Source organism: Fundulus heteroclitus, chromosome 20 (assembly GCF_011125445.2).
Source record: "Fundulus heteroclitus isolate FHET01 chromosome 20, MU-UCD_Fhet_4.1, whole genome shotgun sequence".
Classification (NCBI taxonomy): Eukaryota; Metazoa; Chordata; class Actinopteri; order Cyprinodontiformes; family Fundulidae; genus Fundulus; species Fundulus heteroclitus.
The window spans coordinates 30,876,714-30,895,221 of record NC_046380.1 but is presented as its reverse complement, the minus strand read 5'-3'; the positions used below and the strand labels follow the sequence as shown (position 1 = coordinate 30,895,221).

Genomic DNA, 18,508 nt, shown 5'->3' with positions numbered 1-18,508 from the left:
GGTTTCTCCTCTCTCATCCTCCTCCTCCTCCTCCTCCTCCTCCTCACCGCTCCACCTCGGAACAGCTCACAGGCTGAGGGGGGAAGAATGAGCTTGAAGCTCTAAATCACCGCCGCCTGGAGGACTTCCCCCCTTGTGGCCGAACAATGGTACGTCCTTGTCAGAGCGCGCTTCCACTCGGAGGTAGAGAGAGAAACTCGCCACAAAACAAACAGAGGGAGGAGTAGGAGGTAAGAGGAGGAGGAGCTGAACTTTCCGGGCTCTGCGTTTTATGGTCCAGAGAGGGGTTAGGAATGCGGGGGCTGGATCTCTCCCCCCCAGGCTCTTCAGCAGCAGGGGGACCAGAGGAACCAGTTCTGTAGCCTCAGGAGAACTACCTTGTCTGAGGAAACGCTTCAGACCACTCAGGGAAAAAAGCACAACATAGTCCTTTATGCATGGTTAAAAAAACTAGTGGAACTGAACTATGCTGCAAGGATTTTACATTAAAAAACTAATAAAAAAATCCCAATCATAGGGATGGGACCGTCTCTTTGAAACGTGACTCTTTCCACATACTTTCAGCTAGAGACGCCATCAAAACTTGAAATGGGTCACACAAAACATCAAGTATTACCAAAACATTTCCCTCTCATAGCATTTTACCATTTTTTTTATGGATCATCAGTTTATGATTTGTTTTTGTATTCCGGTCACATTTCACTGAAATTATTTGGTTACAATCATTGGTAAGAAATGCTTTCTAACTGGGTGACAGCTTTTTTTTTTTTTTTTTTTTTTAAATCAAACTATTCTGACTCCCACAAACATCTCCCTAAATGAACTATTTAAATAATGAAATAATACCATTTTGTCCAGTTTCATTTGTCATATGATTTTTGATTTTCTGTAAAATCCCCACAAGAGCACAGAGAAAGCCCTCCTTATCTCTTATAAATAAAGTTTGGTAGAAATTCAGGTTACAATCTTTGCCTTGAAGCTCAAGCCAATGCCTATTTTTATATTGTTGTACCGCACTAATTAAACAATGTGGAGACGCTAAACTGTCTGACAATTTTGTGAGTTTCTCACATCAGCTAGCAGGATGATTGGCCCGTTCTGTCCTAAAGCCAATGTCCTGGGAGAGCTCTGATATCTCTGAAAAAAGTGCACCAGTTCCTCCTGCAGCAAAAAAGAAAGAAAGAAAGAAAGAAAACCTCACACTGCACATTGCTGCTGCCCCAGTATGTCACAGTTGGGACGGTGCTACTTAAAATGTAAGGACAGCTGTTTCAGCCAAAACTTTCAATTTTACTTTCATTAGACCAGAGTAGACATGTCTCCTAAAATTAATTCTGTCTTTTTAAGCTGCTATCTTGCTTTTTATGCTGCTCTTGCTGTGATGGCTTCTTCATCGCTGAGTGGCCTTTCAGCTCATTTCAGCAAAGGACTTGTTTCACTTTGGCCAAGAAGACTCTCTTGCCAACTTCAGCTGGCATCTTCAGAAGGAATTATGCTTTAGCTCTGGGGTGTATTTGGACATTTTACACCAAAACACATTGTTATCTGGGACAGAGAACCAGTCTGCTTCCTAAACAGCACCATGGCTGAACTTCTTCCTGATATCTTGGCTGATTTCTTTTTCCACGATGTGACACAAGGTCGGTTTGTTCAAGGCGACGCACTAAAATGCATTCATTTGTGTGCCTCCGTTTAACTTACATGCAATGAATTAACCTATCAGAGACATACAAAGCCATGACATCATCATCTGGACCTTCACGAGTTGATTAAATGCATAGTAATCTTAGTCTATGAACTTAAATAAATCAATATTAATGCAAAAGTCCTCATTATTTTGGCAATAAGCAAATGTGAATCATTTTGATAATCCTGACTCACCCAAAAAATAAATGTAGTCTGATTTAATATCAGACAGTAAGAAACAACAGGGTAGGTTTCCTTTCATACAGTGTTATGTGAACACCCGTGGTCAACTGTAAATTAAAACCAGTCCCATAAACTGCCATAAACTAAATTACGCTATTTGCGGAAGGTGAAACACGATGACTTTCCAGGATCAAGGCATGAACGTTCAAATGTTCCAACAACGACAGAGCCTGTCCAAAAGTGACGAGAGGAGGCCAAATTAAGGCACTCGGCTTCACAGCGACACTTATTGTGAATGAACACTTTTTTTTCTGGTTTAAATGCGTTGCTCTTCACCGAATGCCTCATAGAAGCCAAGTTTTTTTGGGTGTTTTTTTGTACTTTATTCCCCATGGCCAGATGTTTTGCTGTGGCGCAGCAGCAGCAGCAGCAGTGGGAGCAGTGAGGAGGCTTTCTGTAGTTCCACCAAGGAGCAAAGACACATAACCTCAGTCAGACTCAGAGTTTCCACAATATACCAGGAAGGGAGGAGTTTCTGTTCTGCCCACTTATTTTTTTTTTTTTTTTTTGCGATCTATGTTGGGCTTGTGGCTGGAGCAAATAGGAACATTGCACGCATTTAACTATTTGAAAGGGATTCTCCTGAGGCAACAGCAAACACGAATCTTCAAACTGCTACCTTATCGCTTCACAACACTTTTCCAAAGGAGAAAGAAATTCTAAACTCTCTTTTATTTCCTCTTTAGATGCATTTTAACCAATGTTTTTTTTGTCTATGTGGCCAGCCTGTTCTTTGAGGCTGCTCTGCCACTGCCAACCCAGGCCTCCCAGCTCTTGCCAAGAAGTCTGCCGCTCCACCAGAATCCAAACACAACCTGAGAGAGCTCAGATTTCAATCACAGCAGGAGGAACCCTGCAGACGTTTTTTTTTTCTTTTTTTTTTTTTTTTAAAGAAAACAGTAAGTCCCTTAAACAAGACAGCAAAACAACTTGGCGAATCACATCCAGACTTTAGCCTAACCGTGACTAACAACCCAAATGTGTTTAGTCTGTGTGCCGTTTCTGGTGTAACTTGCTGTGACAGATATCCATAATAGAAAGAAGGGATAAAGTGGGGAAAAGCGGGTTTATACTTTGGAAACACTGCAATCCTTTACATGCACTCCCACTATAAATAGAGCAAAAGACAATAGAGAAGCCGCGTGGTTATGCAACTGTCCTTCCTGCAGGCCTAAAATCAGTCTGCACAGCTTGGCCTTGGCTGTGTCCTGTAAATCTATGTGATAGGACCAGACATTCCCGGAAATTATTGAGCGAACAAACAGAGGGACGTTAAGGTCAGAGGAGGAGGAACTGTCTGACTAGAGGGAGACGTGCGGATGAGAGCGAGGAATGAAGGAGAGGGAACAAGGATGGGCTCAAAAATCAGCTTGAGTCAGCAGCACAATGAAACCTGCACTTCTTGCCTTGTGAGGAGTCTAATATGCTCGTCGAGTTTTAAATGAAATAAAAAAAACGTGCAGGAAGTTGGAAAACTGCCAGAACATATGTTTCTAATCGCATTTTTTCTGCCACTCTGTGGCGAAAAAGAAACATCGAGTCAAATCTTATTTATAGCACTTCTTAATGGCTTCTGGAAACTATTATTTCCAGATTCCACGTGCTTTACTGACATCTAGTGGTCAAAGCCTGACACTGTTATCAAAAAGGGTTGAAAACAGACACCAAGGATGGTAAAGGGAGATCTGTATGTTAGAAAGATTACTAACAACGTCACAGCAGAACAATTAGGTCTTCCTATAGTATTTTTAAAAATTATTATCAAACTTTTATTTAAACAGTTACTTTCAATGAGACACTAGTTCTCATTTGCAAGAAAGACTTGTTCACAAATATTCCAAAACTTATTCACAACAACAATGCGGGACTTACTAAAACACAGTGTCACAATGTTTAAACTACTAAATGATTAAAAAATAAATAATAAGAGCAAGAACTTTCTGACATTGTAGCAAGTTTGTTTTTAAACGAGTAATAAAATCTCCCTGAGAAATTTTTAATTCAATAGTTTCAGTTCCTGTTTGACGGTGCAGAGTGAGAGGAGATAGTTTTTCCTAACTCGGTACGGACTGAGGGAATCACAGAGAGTGACGACATCCTGGGATAGTAGACGGTAACTGGTGCGTTTAGGTGACATGTCAACAGGACGAATCCAAGGGCAATAAAACCAAGAAAGGATTTATGCATACGGTATTAAACAATACAGCTTAATGACTTATCCATGTAGGTTATGTTTAAGGTCAAAGTTTGGGAATTGGTGGAGCTACTTTTAGATTTTGCCCATTTTGAATGAGATGACAATTTATTGACTGGAAATGGGCCGAGTGGGGTGAGGCCTTGGAATGCAGAGGTCTGAGAATACTGCCCGCAGCTTGATATTGATATTTCTCTCAACAACAACAACCTTTAAGCACGAGCTCCACACCCTCTTTTTTTAAGTTTTTTATTCTTTTTTAAACTTTTGATGTGTTGATGTAATTGCATTACCATGCTACATATAGGTCTGGCATAGTTACCATATCACTTTGGGTATTTTTTTTATATGGATAAAGACTTTTCAATAAAATTTGCTGTAATTCAAAAGAATAAAAAAAAAAGGACAAATCTAAAATAAAAACTCTTTATTAATGCGGAGAAGGCCTAAAAACCTTAATGTTCATCTTTACCAGAATAGCTCAGGGGTGTTAAACTCCAGTCCTTGGGAGCTGGTGTCTAGCTGCTTTTGATGTGTACCAAGTCCAACACACCCGAATCTAAGGACTGAATGCACTCAAGTTCTGCAGAGTCCTGCTAATGACCTAAATATGTGATTCACACAGGGACACATCTAAAAGTTTTCAGGATGCTGGCCCTCGAGGGCCGAAGTTTGGCTGTCTGTTATCTAATGTATCTTGGATGTTAAAAAGAAACTTGCACATGTAGGGTACCGAAACAGTTTCTAGTCCGGGTGTCTGCGTCATCTTAAAAATCAGCCCTGGTCTTCAGTCCTCTTTATTTTAGCGCTCTGAATGTGCCATTGTATTGCTTTGCAGTGTTAGTCTTCTAAAATAAACCGTGAAGCTTTGACTAAGCAGCTTGTTCAGCTGTTTTCATGGCATTGCACTGACTAATAGTTAGATTCTACTTGCTTCTTAAAAAGACGTTGATATTAGTAACAGTCCACTTTTCAAATATGACATACAAGATCAATAATTACAATGTTCATTCTAATCTCAAATGTCCTGTTTTCATCAGCTGTAAGAGGAAAATCATCTTACTTAATAGAATTAAAGGTTTGAAAACATTGCTCTGTGTGTAATGAATCTTTTTTATGTGTTCTACTTAGTGATAGAGTTACTGAAATAAATTAACTTTTTAAATAATATTTTCATTTCTTAAATGGGTCTGTAGCTCCCAGATGTGTTGTCCATTTTGATCAGATTTTCCTAAAATCTATTTGAGACCTGGTTAAGATCAAATACGCAACAACAATTAAAAAAAAAGAAGACTTTTTAACTTCTTTAAACTGTACAGGAACCAACCTCACATAATGAATGGCTGCAAATGTTTCCCAATAAAGCATTTCACCAAATATGGTCAAATATACAAGTTACGTTCAATAATCAACAGACAAACTATGTCTATTTTTCTTATTAAGGCAAAGGAGGAGTTTTATGGCCGTCATCCAGGACCAAATATACAAAGAAAAATATGGCAGAGATTGCTCAGTTTGTCTGTTCCCCTGTTTTCCTGGCTGCACCCTCTTCTGGGAAAGGAATAGAGACACCATCGAGAGCTTCTATGTGGACATAAGGAGGCAGACTGGACAAGACTTTTTGGATTAAAGAAACCACAAGGACAACAAGGACAACCGAGCACTCATTAGCATTTCCTCAGTAAAACCCCTCTCAATCACCAGGCAGTCCATATGCATCTGTGGGAATCTTTAACTTTATGTGAACAAATCATTGGACTGTTGGTAGGTGTTTCATGGACTCCTTCAAGATCATTGCAAGACAATTCAAAACAATAAACGACTTTGCCAGGACATATTCTGACCTCTTAGGGACTACAAATACTTTGAAAATGGGACAGTTTAAAATGTAATCTATCAGATGGATTTTTTAAGGTCTCATGTATCTTTTTTAAATTTCTTTTCCCCCCCTCTGTACATAATTTTAAGAATGTTTTGTTAATGCAATGTTTTCATATATGTTGAAATGTGTTTCTCTCTTTGTAAAGAGGATTCATTTGTTTTGATTTCTCCTTCTCTCATTGATTATAGTGGTAGGTATTTTTTATTGCATTTTTTTAAATAATAATAATAATAATAAATATATATATATATATATATATATATATATATATATATATATATATATATATATATATAAATATATTAAAAAAATCAACACGTCATCGATGCAGAGCTTCGCCGCGGTCGTCGCTAGGGGGCGACAACCTTTTCCCCGACGGGCGCCGGAGCTCTTGAGTCACTTCCGCCGCGAGTAAATGGCGGTAGCGAGCAGGGTGGACTGTAAACATATCAGCTACCACAACTGTAACTGTCTACTTGTCCTCAAAACATGTACTGGGCTGTGTCCGACACGCACGGAAGTTACAAGATGTCTATGTTCAACTTTCAGGTCGCCGCGCTGAGGAGGAACTCGCCTCCCGCTCGACGGAAACAAAGCAAACGGTAGGAAAGAAACATGGAGTCCGGGAACTGTTCCGACCGATCAGCGCTTGGACCTCGGGTTGTGTCTCGCGTGTAACCTTGGTGGAGAATGCGTGATTCGGACTGAAGCTTTGGCTGTTTGTGCTTCCAGCGGTTCAAATGGAGGAGGAGGGGGAAGGGAGAGGAGAGGAAGGGCCGGGCTGCGAGGTGGCCGAGCTGCGGCTCCGGGTCGAGTCCCTGAAGCAGGAGCTGCAGGAGTGCCGATCCGAGCTGAGCAAGCTGGAGAAGCAGCTGAGCCAGTCCGAGAGGCTGCAGCGGAGCACCGAGGGCTACAACGAGGACCTGCGGAAGCAGGTCAGTCCTTTTTAAAAAATAAGTATTTACACCCCTTGAACCTTTTTCACAACCATAAACTTGAGCGGATTTTATGTGATAGACCAACACAAAGTGATGCAGACTTTGTGAAGTGGAGGAACATTGTTTTTAATATAGATTTTTTTTAGGCTGGACGATATAGAAAAAAAGCATATTGATAAAATAGAAATCATATTGATCGACATCGATCCACAAATTCAAAACATATATTTTAAGTGAAGCCCTGCTCATTATATGCTGTTGCTTAGCGACTTATTATTTTTTTTTTTAGATTCAAACTCAACCATTTATTCAACCGACTTTTTACCAAAACGGCAAGTTTTTAAAAAATGAAAAAGAACGCGTGCTGTCTGAGCTCTATGAAGGGGGCGGAGCGTTCCTGGGTCTGCGTTTGTGATTGGTTGGGAGGCTGTAAGGACTGTAGTATTAACCTACATGATAGGCTAGAACGCAAAATGGAGGAAAACTGTTCATTTACAGTTACAGTTCATTACATTTGCAACACATTTGCGTCGGATTGTTTACATTTTTACCATCTTATTAAAACTCACCCGTCCACGTATGATGGCGATTTCCTTGATGTACATAACCAGATGTGAACTGGTTGTGAGCCTCTAGACCCTTGTAAGCTCTCATTTCCTCAAGAGTGTGCAGAGGGTTTTCACCGAACACCAGGTAATGCACTATGTCGCCGTGCTCTACATTTGGCCAATCATCTGGATTACGGCTAAACAAGGCACCGTGGAGGGCATACGGGTCCATATGGTCGATCACGGAACATTTCCTCAGATATACGTCCTTATCTGGTCGCTCTAGCGTGCTGGCGTACTTATCCATTCGCAATACGATAATACGTGTAAGACAACTAGAGATAAGGAAGTGTGCCACCCAATATGGCGGACCGGAAGTTGGCCAGTGACGTCAGTGAAAACACCCTATTGAATTTTTTTTTTCTTACATCGATATACAACTATCAATCAATATATATATATATATATATATATATATATATATATATATATATATATATATATATATTTGGTTTCAGATTTGGTCTACCTATGGCTGATGCAGATGTAAACTTTTTATTTTTAATTAGGGCAAAATGAATGACAGACAGGTTGAGATCTTACAATTGGAAATGTATTCATCTTTTGATAACCACAAATTTCGTTTTCATTTAATTCTCTCTAATTTCATGGTAAACAGGACAGCGTGTCTCCAAGGGCTTTAACTGAAATGCAGACTTTTGTGCTTTAAAATCTGTTTTGAATTAATTGATTAAAATTAGCTAAATACAGCAAGTGTTTTCAAAAGGAACAGTGACCCAAAATCCTGTTCTTAGATTGTGAGACTGAAAAGAATCCAGTTTTGTTTTTGTTTTTTCAACTGAGCCTGAATCATTTGCAAACTGGGTGACCATCTTTTAATGAAGCAAATGAGCAAAACCTGTTCTTAGCTTTGGATCTACAGTGATCTACGCGTGCATTTCCTACAGAGCACTATTTTGTTTAATTAAAATTATAATATTTTGTAGAGCAGGTTAAAAAAAACATATCACAAATGTTTTTTTTATTTATTTATTTATTTGTTTTTTTTAACTTTTATCATTCATATTTTGGCCCTCCAGTACTTTTGACTTGACTATTTGGGCCCATATGCAGAAAGATTAGGACCTCTGTGCCCTAAGCACACCGTCCACGATAAAACATGGCGGTGGCAGCGTCACGCTGTAGGGACGCTGTTCTCCGGCGGCTGCACATCAGTGGCGCACATTTCAATTATTATTTGTGAGATTCCTGGGTTTCTGTTTCTGTAACGTGCCAACGTTTGGAAATGATCAGGAGGTGGGAATACTTTAACAAGAAATACAGTTAAGTTTAATAAGAAGCAGCATCATTTGGTTTGCCTGGGTTGATTGAATGAAAGTCTTTTTTTTTTTTGTGTGTCACCTCAGGTTGACCAGCTCAGTGCAGAGATCCATGAGCGAAAGAAGAAAGACAAAGACAGGGTCAACCAAGAAACTCAGACAGAAGAACATGTGTGGACAGAAACCGGTGCGTATGCACGTCATCTCAACTGGATGATGGCACGGAAGTTGGTTCAAATGTTACAAATAATACTCAAGGTATATTTTTCTTCTTTAGATTACTACAATTACTACTATGGAGGTTACAGCCAGAACGTCGAGGCGGCAGATTCACAGGAAACTCTGGACACGCCGACAGCAGCAGCAGCAGCGCCGGCGGCGACGGATGAGACTGATAACAGTACGTCGGCGGAGGCAGCGGCAGCCAATGAAGCGACGGCCCCAGATGTGTCCTCTTCAGCAGGAGGCAGCGAAGCTGCTGCAGTAGAGGTGTGTTTCTGTACAAATGACGCAGCTGGAAAACCCGGCCCATTTCAGTCTAATTAGGCTAAAAGCTCAAATCTGAGTTGATCTGATTATATTTACACGTGCCGTTGTTTCAGGGAGGCGATGCGGGCTCCATAGCCGACATGCTGAGGGCCACCGCTGAAGAAGCCATGACACAGACCGGCTTTGTCTTTGATGAGACATCGGGGATGTATTACGATCACAGCACAGGCTTCTATTACGACTCGGTTTGTAGACTTTCTTTAGTCTGCTCCTTCAGTCCTTCGACCGGTGGCAGATTTAATTTAATCGTTTTTATTGTGAACCTCCTCTGAATTTCCCCCCCTTTTTACCCGTAGGTCAGTCAGTTGTACTACGATGCCAACACGGGCATATACTACTACTACGACGCAGAAAGCGGACGGTATCAGTTTCATTCCCGGATCGAGGTGCCAGCCGTGCAGAGCGCCACCGAGCCTGTCCAGGAGACTCCGGTTCCCGACAAGAAGTGGAGAAAGGTCCAGAAAGGAGCCAAGAAGGCGTCCCACCAGGACGAGGGGGTATGTAACAACGGGACACAGTGCATCATGGGTTGGGAGTGTTTGGTGGCTGATGGCTGGCTTTTTAAAAGTTGTGCTCTCCCTTAAATTGGACTTTTCTGGGTCTCAGTCTTTAAAAAAACTTGATTAAAAATTTTATTGTGTTTGTATTGTTGCCGGATAGCTGACTGAAAGACTATTCTTCTGACCTAGGTTGAAGATGTGACTAACTCTTTGGCTAAAATGAGGATTTGCTCTTACTGGAAAACTCCCTCCCGCAGAGGTATAACTTTAGTTTTACACGGCAAAATAACGAAACGCACCGACACAGACACGTTCAGTGACAGCCTGGGAGGGACGCTTCAAAACATGCTGGGAATAGATCTTTATTTGCAGTAGTATGTTCTCACACTGGAAAACAGAGAAAAATCCTAGAAGGTTTTGAGTAGATGTCTGAAGCATGAGGAAAAATATCCCCAGTTAAGTAATAATAACCTCTGGTACATTTATTCACACCCCTGCGGCCTATCTTTTTTTTTTTTTTTTTTTTTTTTTACATTTTTCCAGGGCTGGGCGATATGGATTAAAAAATAAATCTCAGATTTTATCATACCAAATCCGATTAATCGATTTTCTCCTCCTTTTTGTTTCATAAAAAGAAATTAAAGAAATAATTTTAAAACCTTGCTTTTATGTCAAGCATTTCGTCAGCGAGTTGACCTGGATTCAAAGTGCAACTAAAAACAAGCTGTGAAACATGCTTGTAAAACAAGATGGCAGCCGTGCCATTATAAACAATGAAAATATAACAAAACATTTGCTGCTAGTGGTATTACACGTTGAGCTAAGAACAGGCTTCACTGCATGTGTGAACTTCAAACTAAGTTAAAAAAAATAAGTAAATAAGTAAATGAAGTACCTCGTATTATGGTAAAAAAAAGTTTCCACTTAACAATATTTTGACAATACATTTGCCTAAACATATATTCAGCATCACATGCTGTTCTCTTCATGGAAACCCAATTAGTGTATTAGCAAAATAAAATCCAGATTTTCCAAAAATGAAATCTTAAAGAATTGTAAATTCGAATTAATCGATTAAATCGATTTTATCGCCCAGCTCTACATACGGGTCTGGGGCTTAGAGAAATGGGCCACGTAATATTTAACGTAAGAAAGTAATGGATTATGGATTAGAAGCCATTGTTGTAGAAAATGTTGAATAAATAAATAAAGGCTTTGGTTAATTTTAATTAATTTTATGGGGATTTTTAGGGGCGCCAATGATTATGAAACTGAAGTGTGTTTTCTCCCTTTATGAATATATTCAGTTAACTGTGGGGCTTCTTCTTATTTTCCAGCGTGATCACAATATTGCTATAAAATGAGTTTATTTTAAGCACTTATCTTTACCAGCTACTTTGGCTGCAACTTTGTTTCTTTTCAATTAGCTCAGCTCTGTTACTGTCATAGTGGCAGTGACCCAGGGAACGAATGATGTTAGGGTGTAGATGGTCCAAGCAGTGTTTTAACCGTCCCTAAACAAACACTGATGCATAATAACATTTTGTGTTAGTGTTTGTAATTCCTGACTGAATCTGGACAACATTTTAATGAGCTTTAAAGACTGAGACCCATGAATTAACGTTCTGCGACTGAGACTTGGGGCTCAGCAGTAAAAAGCCAGCCGGCCCGCCGCCGTCGGCCGCAGTGATCTCACCGCTGACTGTCTGGTGGCAGGAGCACAAAGCGGACGAGGCAAAGCCGGAAGCGGAGGAGACGGATCGGGCCGAATCCCGAAAGCTGCACCGGCGCTCCCGTAGCCCGGACCCGGCCAAGAGCAAGAGAGACTCTTCAAAGCGTGGGAAAGACAAGGACAAAACGTCGCCGAGGAGGAAGCGGCTGAAGAACGGCTCGCACCACGAGGAGAAGGGCAGCTCCAGGAAGAAGAGGAAAAAGTCTAAATCGGAGAAGCACGAGAAGAAGAAGAGGAAGAGGAAGAGGAGGAGCCCGACTCGGAGCGAGGAGTCCGAGGGCAACAGCGAACCGGAGGAGGGCGAGATCACGGAGTCTGAGAGAGAAGATGTGGACTCGCCCTCTTCTCCTTCGTCCTGTTCCAGCCCCAAACACTCCAGGGAAAGTCCCGAGTCGGAAATGGAAGCGCAGAGCCAGGAAGGTGAGAGGGAATAAGAGCTGAGCTCGTCTTGTGTGGGACGCAGATCTCTGAGCCCGGTTCAGACCTAGGTTATTAAATCTATTCCTAAAATCTGTCGCCTGATTGTTCTGATGCTCCCTGTCACTCCTTGTTGCTCTGCTGCTAACCCAGATGGTTTATCTTCCTCCTTCCTTCCTTCCAGTTAACAACATCTGGCCTCCCTGCGTACGCGTGACGGTGGTCAGGTCCCCGGTGCTGCAGGTGGGAACTCTGTTCATCGTCACGGCCGACTCTCCGGCCACATTCGGCAGGTTCGTTCCCTTTCCTCTCAGCGGTTTACGCACGAGCCTCGCCAAAATATTCACACAACTCTCGCAACGTTCAACGTACTTTATTGGGATTTTATGTGTTAAACGAGCTCAAAGTTCTGAATTATTGTGCTGAGTAGAAAAGGAAAACCCAAGGTTTTCAACATTGCTGCCAATTAAAATCTCAGGACGTGTTTGGCGTTTGTATTCGGTACTTTTTAGGACCTTATGCTGCTGTTTCAACTGCTTTAGGCTGGAGATGGAACGATAATCTGATACAAATACTTCAAGCTCCGTCAGGTCGGATGATCAGCATCCGGGGGCATCAGTTTTCAGGTCTTTGGTCTAAAAAGTGTCCCATTGTAGCTCTGGCTGCACGTTCAGAGCGGTGGTCCTGCTGGAAGGCGGACCTCCTTCCCCGTCTCAAATCTTTTACAGCCTCTAACAGTTGTTTTTCCACCGCTGCCTTGAATTTGGCTCCATGCATCGTCCATTTGCCAGCTTCCCTTTTTGCAGCTAAAGCCTCCCTAAAGCGTGATGCTGCCACCGCCACGCTTCGCCCTGGAAACGATGCGTTCAGGGTGATCTGCGGCGTTGGCTTTCCATCACATTTAGGCTAACACCATTGTTCTTTGGGCTCATCTCGATGCGTTTGTGTACAAGCGGACTTTATTAACTTTCTAGGTGACCGCTAACGGCGGTTGTTCGGTCCTGCAACGGTAAAAGTTCCAGCTTCACAATTAAGTTCACTGAAATTTGTGGGTCTGACAAAAGGAAATGTGAAAAGGTTAAATGTTTTAAATCCTGTAGCAAGAGACCGTTTAGTGCACGAGTCCCACTAACCAAAGGTTGAAACATTATACGGCGACGTGTGTTACTGTGAGCAGAAATGAACCTGCCTATCCTGCGTTTGTTTGCAGAGAAAAGGACATGGACCACGCGGTTCGGATACCAGAGATGGGAGTCAGCAAGGTACACATCTCTAGGTTCTCAGCGGGGGGGTGGAGATTGTTCAGATGTTTCACGCAGCGTTTCTAAGTGTTGCCCCCTTTTTGGCTCCAGTTCCATGCGGAGGTGTATTTCGACCAGGAGCAGCAGAGCTACATGCTGGTGGACCAGGGAAGCCAGAACGGGACGGTCATCAATGGGAACCGCATCTTGCAGGTCAGCACGCCGTCTCTCCGTGTGCAAACGGCAAAAGTCTCCAGTCGACTACGGCGTCCTCAACGGGTTTTCCCTTTACAGCCCAAAACCAAGTCGGAGCCTCACGCGCTCATGCACGGCGATGAAGTCAAGATGGGGGAGACCGTTCTGTCCTTCCACATCCACTCGGGTACGGACACCTGCGACGGCTGCGAGCCCGGACAGGTGATGGCTCACATCAGCAAGCACAGGAGGGAGGAGGGCACCGGTGAGACAGCGCCTCCACGGGAAAAGGGACGAAAGCGTGGAGCTTTTTTTTTTTTTTTAAAGTCTAAAGTTGAAGCTTCTCTCTGTGTTTTTTTTTTTTTTTTTTTTTTTTATAGAAGGTCCTGGCCTCAGCAAAGAGGATAAAGAATTGCTGAGACAGAAGGAGCTGAAGCAAATGAAGGCCAAATACGGCCTGCAGGTGAGCGTTTAGCGACAGGTTTGTCTTATGGGTTAAGATATAAATGTATACATGTTTACATGTTTGGTCGTGTCTTTGTTTTGCCGATATAGAGCATCGAGTATGACGAGACCAAAGCCCTGAGGAACCCCAAATATAAGGACAGAGCAGAGTCGCGCCGGCAGACCGTGGGCAGCGAAGGCGTTTTCCAGCGAGACGACGCGCCGGCTTCTGTACACAAGTAAGTTCTCATTTGACCTGGCCCTTTAAAGGAAAATAGAAGAATCTGAAGACGGAGGGAGACAGAAAACAAAAGGAAACGTGGCTTCCTTCCTTTCTGCCGGGATCCCTTACGTAAAGCCTGACGAGGGTAGAGGTTATAGTATTTTTATGAGGAGAAAGAGACTGAGAAGTCTGGAGTTTTCATGTATATTGTTTTGTCTTTTTTTTGTCCTCTGAAGGGAGATCAGTGAAGTCAACAAGGGCCGGAAGATGCTGGAAAAAATGGGCTGGAAAAAAGGAGAGGGACTGGGAAAGGAGGGCAGGGGAATGAAAGACCCGGTAAGATAATCCTCCGTTAATCAGGCATGCACCGATCAGTCCTCCAGAGAGTGGAATCAGCCCAGAAATGGGTTCTGCATCTCAGCCGAGAGATCCAGCTGTTTGAGCTACTAGCTGCTGTGTGTTTTTTCTAATTTTTTAAATATTATTTAATTCTTAGAAACAGAAAAGTCAGAAACAACAGGTCAATACCGGCGTAAAAAGACCGATCGGGGCATTTCCTGTATTAATGAGTCGTCCTTGTTCTGACAGATCGAGCTGAAAATCCGAAAGTCCCAGTCGGGCCTGGGAGCGGCCGGCGCCATGTCCGTGGACGACGCCTCTGCGGCCCGATCCAAGTCGCAGAAGAACTGGGAGAAGGCCCGCGAGCGGTTCGCCGACTCCTGCCAGCCCGACCCGCCGGCGCCCAAAGCCCAGAAGAGCAAAGCCTGGGTCCGACCCGAGGAGGCGGAGGACGGCCAAACCAGTTTGGAGCCGCAGTTAGGAGTGACTTGAGGCTGAACTCGTTGTTGATTTTTCTGTGGAGCAGAGGAGGGAGTGTCCTCCCTTCCCAGGAAGCCGCCACTGTGTTAAAGCTTGAGAAAAGTCCCTGTGCCAGCTAACTGTTCTGGAAACTGTCTGTGTTTGCTTTCAGCCCCGTAAGTATAAAGCCGTTTTAGTTGCTGTGCTTTTTTTTTTTGTTTTTGCTCCATCAGACGAGCCGAGAACAGGAGCTCAAGGCTGAGCTGCAGGACACTCGCCGCCTCAAGCAAATATTGACACAGTCGAGTTGTATTTCTCACAGTGAGATCTTATTGTAACAAGACGACTAGGAATCTAATGGAAAAACACCCATTCATGTTAAACATGTGATAAGAAACAACTTTTTTAAAAAAAAACAACAAATGTGACTCATTCAGCTGTTTTTGTTTTTTTGTGTGGCCTGAGATAACATCTGTGTGTGACTGGTAAAAAAAGAAAGCCTCACGTCTACATTCTTCTAAGCCCACAGAGGGAAACGTCTGACAGCCTGTCTGCGCGTGGCCTTATCTCCTTTTTAACGAGGCCGTGGGAACATTTGCATCCGCGCCCGGACAGAGGCCGGCGGCACAAAGCGGGCCGCACAGTCGGCATCGCAGCGTCCGGTGAACTCACGTTAGGCTTTTCACGACGCTCCTGAAGCTCGTTCGCCGGCTGCTCTTCCTCCGTTCCTGGCTCTGCGCGCCGCCCATCTTGAATCGCTCAGCGGAGGACGGGACGGGGCGACCCGGGCGTCCCTCGGCTGCCGTGTGACAGCCCCGCAGGTGAACAGCGGCTCCCTGCTCTGCTGACAGGTGGGCCCTCCCTCCCTCCTCCGCTTGGCAGCCTCGCAAGTCTCCTCCCTCATCTTAACAACCTGGCTTGGTTTGATATATTGCGGTGGAGTAAAAGTGGGCGCGATCGGCGCTGTGTGCTGCCCTGTTGTCGAGAGTAGAGCCCCGCAGCCATAAAAAGATATTAGTCACGAGATAAGGTGGGATGGGCTTTCCCAGTCCCTGACTTTTAAAAGAGCACCAAGGCCAGCACAGGAGGTTTTATTCATTTTAGGGTTTAAGGAGCGCTGAATGCTGTCAGGCCCACTTGGTCTGGCTTTCAGATAGTTATTACTTTTGCCCGATCTCAGTTCTTAGACAGTTTTCCCTGACATTTATTTATTTATTTATTCATTCAGCGCAGCATATTTTGGCTTTTCCTAATCCTCACAGAGAAATCCCGAGGCGACGGCGCTCCTTTTTAAAAAGCTGCCACCGACAGGCACAAACACGCTCTGTGCTGGCGGCTGCCGGGGGTTGGAGATGAAGCAATTTCTAAGGGTCGTCATCCGAGTTAAAGCTTCACACAGCTATCCGGGTTATTCGCCATTCATCATCGGGGATGGCCCTGACATATCGTATAAACAAGTGCTTGTCAGGGAGCTTTTCAGCTGACCCACACGCGTTTGGACACAGAGACGCGTACGTGACAAATCAGCGGTACGATGAAAGCTATAATGTAATCTGAATGTATTGCTGTAAAACTGAAGTGGCCACGTATTTGACCATTTTCTAAAACTTTAATGTGATGAAGGCTCTCTACTTGTCCTTCCTGCTATGTGATAGAAAACATTTGAATAAAAAATATGTATGGCTGTGAATAAAAGGGAGAGCAGAACAAGCTGGAGGCTTCTGACCTTTCAGATATCTAAAATGTTACTTTCTTTTGTCCTTAAGCGCTGAAAAACATCACCACCTTTATATTTATATATATATATATATATATATATATATATATATATATATATATATATAATATATATATATTATATATATATATATATATATAGAATAGAAATAGTATAGAAACAAGGAAACTCCAGTTTCTTTCAATCTCATTTGACTTTTATAGTGGCTCCACTGCCCTTCCTGTATGGCTATCCTTTATTACACCTAAATCTTAAATAAATAAACCACTGTGAAAGTCAAAGCGAGCTAATCTGCAAAAAGAAAGCTTGTTTACAAAATACTAGCTAGAAAGCTTTTTTACTGCTAAAACTGTGACTTCTTGCAGTGTTTTAAAAACCCGTACAGTGTGAGCTAACCAATGATGCAAGTTGTCCACCTCATGGACGACAAATCGCTTTTCTCCCTAAAAGGAAAAGCTATTTTTTTTCTTACTTGAAGGTACCAATATTTTTCAGCAAAAAATTTGGCTGCCATTTGTATGGATTTGAAGATTTAGTTTCAAACTTTTAATCAGTCCGACACCCAAGCACCCATGCCACAATGTGGCTTTTGAATACATTTCTCCAGTGGTGACCACCACGATGGGGTTAAAGTCGAACAAAAGAAAATAAATACTGTTTTTATGTCGAGCAACCATAGTGTTGCATGCAAAACATGCCAATAATAGTAATAAAGCCTTTATCAAGATATTAAGGTTTAGTCGAGTTACAGCAGCTCTCCTGGTCAAGATGGCGGCAGGTCCCCTGTTGCAGGAAAAACCACTGTGGGGTTTTTATTTTTTAACCAGCGTCAGATAACGCAGCCAGGGCTGGCCTATTGTGTTTCAGGTATTTGTTCACAGTCAGAATCGTGTTTCTGATCTTGATCTTTGACATCAGATAGAATAACCCAGATGAAAGGGGAGGGAATTTACATTTCCTGGGCCCAGATTAGCTCACATACAGCTATGGGTGTGTTTCCACCCTAAAGTTAATGACAGATCTCTGTCAGCATTTCCAAGGTGTTTAATATAAGTGTTTCATAAAATTACGGTCTATAAATAACGCATATTACTCCGCCTCCTGGCTCTTCCTCAGTGCCACCGTCTCTCTGAAGCAGACAAACGTCGCTGGTCTCACCGCCGTCTGGCACACCTCTCCCTTTCCTTCTCGCTGACGCTCTTTTATACAAAACAGCCCCGACACTTTTCTCCACCCGTTCCGACCTGCTCGGACACGTTTCAGGGGGATAAAGCTGCACGCAGTTAATCACTCACAACAGCTGTTTACATGACAGACTTCGGCTGAACCTTCACAGCACAAAAAAAAAGAAAAAGAAAAAAAAAGTTTCTGTCCCAATCCAGCCTTCGTTCATCAGTTCCGTTTTCATGGTCGTATCCTGTATGTTTTTTTTTTTTTTCCATGTGTTGTCCCAACTGCATCCATGAACTTTAATGTTTTTAATCTGAGTTTTTTTGTGATAGACAAAACACAGAGGCAAAGCATAAGAGTAAAGTCCAAGGAAAGTGACTATTTCAGCTTTTATCAATAAATGAAGATCTAAAAAGTTTGACGCGGAATTTATATCCAGCCTCGCTTTACTCCCAATACCCCTACACTGGTCCAAAATGGAGTCCACCTGAAGGCAAATTATACTTTTTATAACTCCATGTGTTCTAAGAAAGGCCCCAGAGGTTTGTTACAGAAACACCAGTGAGCAAACGGCGTCATGAAGACTGAGGAACCAGCAGAGCGGTCAGGGAGGAATGGTCCAGACATCTGAAGCAGGCTTAGGGTAGAAAACATCATGTCTCATAGAGCC

General features: G+C 42.9%; 2 protein-coding genes across 4 annotated transcripts in view; one reads left to right on the top strand and one right to left on the bottom strand.

The window, feature by feature from the left end:
- Positions 1-15,714, bottom strand: part of tacc1 (transforming, acidic coiled-coil containing protein 1) — a 34,878-nt gene extending 19,164 nt beyond the window's left edge. The window contains exon 1 of the mRNA XM_036151285.1: positions 15,603-15,714. Coding sequence (XP_036007178.1) covers positions 15,603-15,679 — 77 coding nt within the window. The 5' untranslated portion in view covers positions 15,680-15,714. The remainder of the gene's footprint in view (positions 1-15,602) is intronic.
- Positions 6,366-15,362, top strand: aggf1 (angiogenic factor with G patch and FHA domains 1). Of its 3 annotated transcripts, none has more exons than XM_012870714.3 (16): positions 6,366-6,469; positions 6,555-6,607; positions 6,738-6,940; positions 8,919-9,018; positions 9,109-9,320; positions 9,434-9,565; positions 9,677-9,877; positions 11,597-12,032; positions 12,214-12,322; positions 13,240-13,291; positions 13,382-13,483; positions 13,565-13,730; positions 13,846-13,928; positions 14,021-14,148; positions 14,369-14,468; positions 14,721-15,362. In XM_012870714.3, exons 3-16 carry the CDS (start codon positions 6,746-6,748, stop codon positions 14,961-14,963), a joined length of 2,259 nt encoding a protein of 752 aa, XP_012726168.2. In that variant the 5' UTR covers positions 6,366-6,469; positions 6,555-6,607; positions 6,738-6,745; the 3' UTR covers positions 14,964-15,362. The 3 variants fall into 3 exon arrangements, with proteins under 3 accessions (XP_012726168.2, XP_036007180.1, XP_036007179.1); XM_036151287.1 differs by lacking the exon at positions 11,597-12,032 and adding an exon at positions 10,070-10,134 and having other exon boundaries at positions 12,212-12,322; XM_036151286.1 differs by lacking the exon at positions 11,597-12,032 and adding an exon at positions 10,070-10,139.
- Positions 15,715-18,508: the final 2,794 nt, after the last annotated feature.

Coding starts and splice junctions, on each gene's coding strand:
- aggf1 (XM_012870714.3), top strand. CDS start 6,746: ATGGAGGAGGAGGGGGAAGGGAGAGGAGAGGAAGGGCCGGGCTGCGAG. Junction 6,941..8,918: donor ACGAGGACCTGCGGAAGCAG/GTCAGTCCTTTT, acceptor GTGTCACCTCAG/GTTGACCAGCTCAGTGCAGA. Junction 14,469..14,720: donor GCAGGGGAATGAAAGACCCG/GTAAGATAATCC, acceptor TTGTTCTGACAG/ATCGAGCTGAAAATCCGAAA.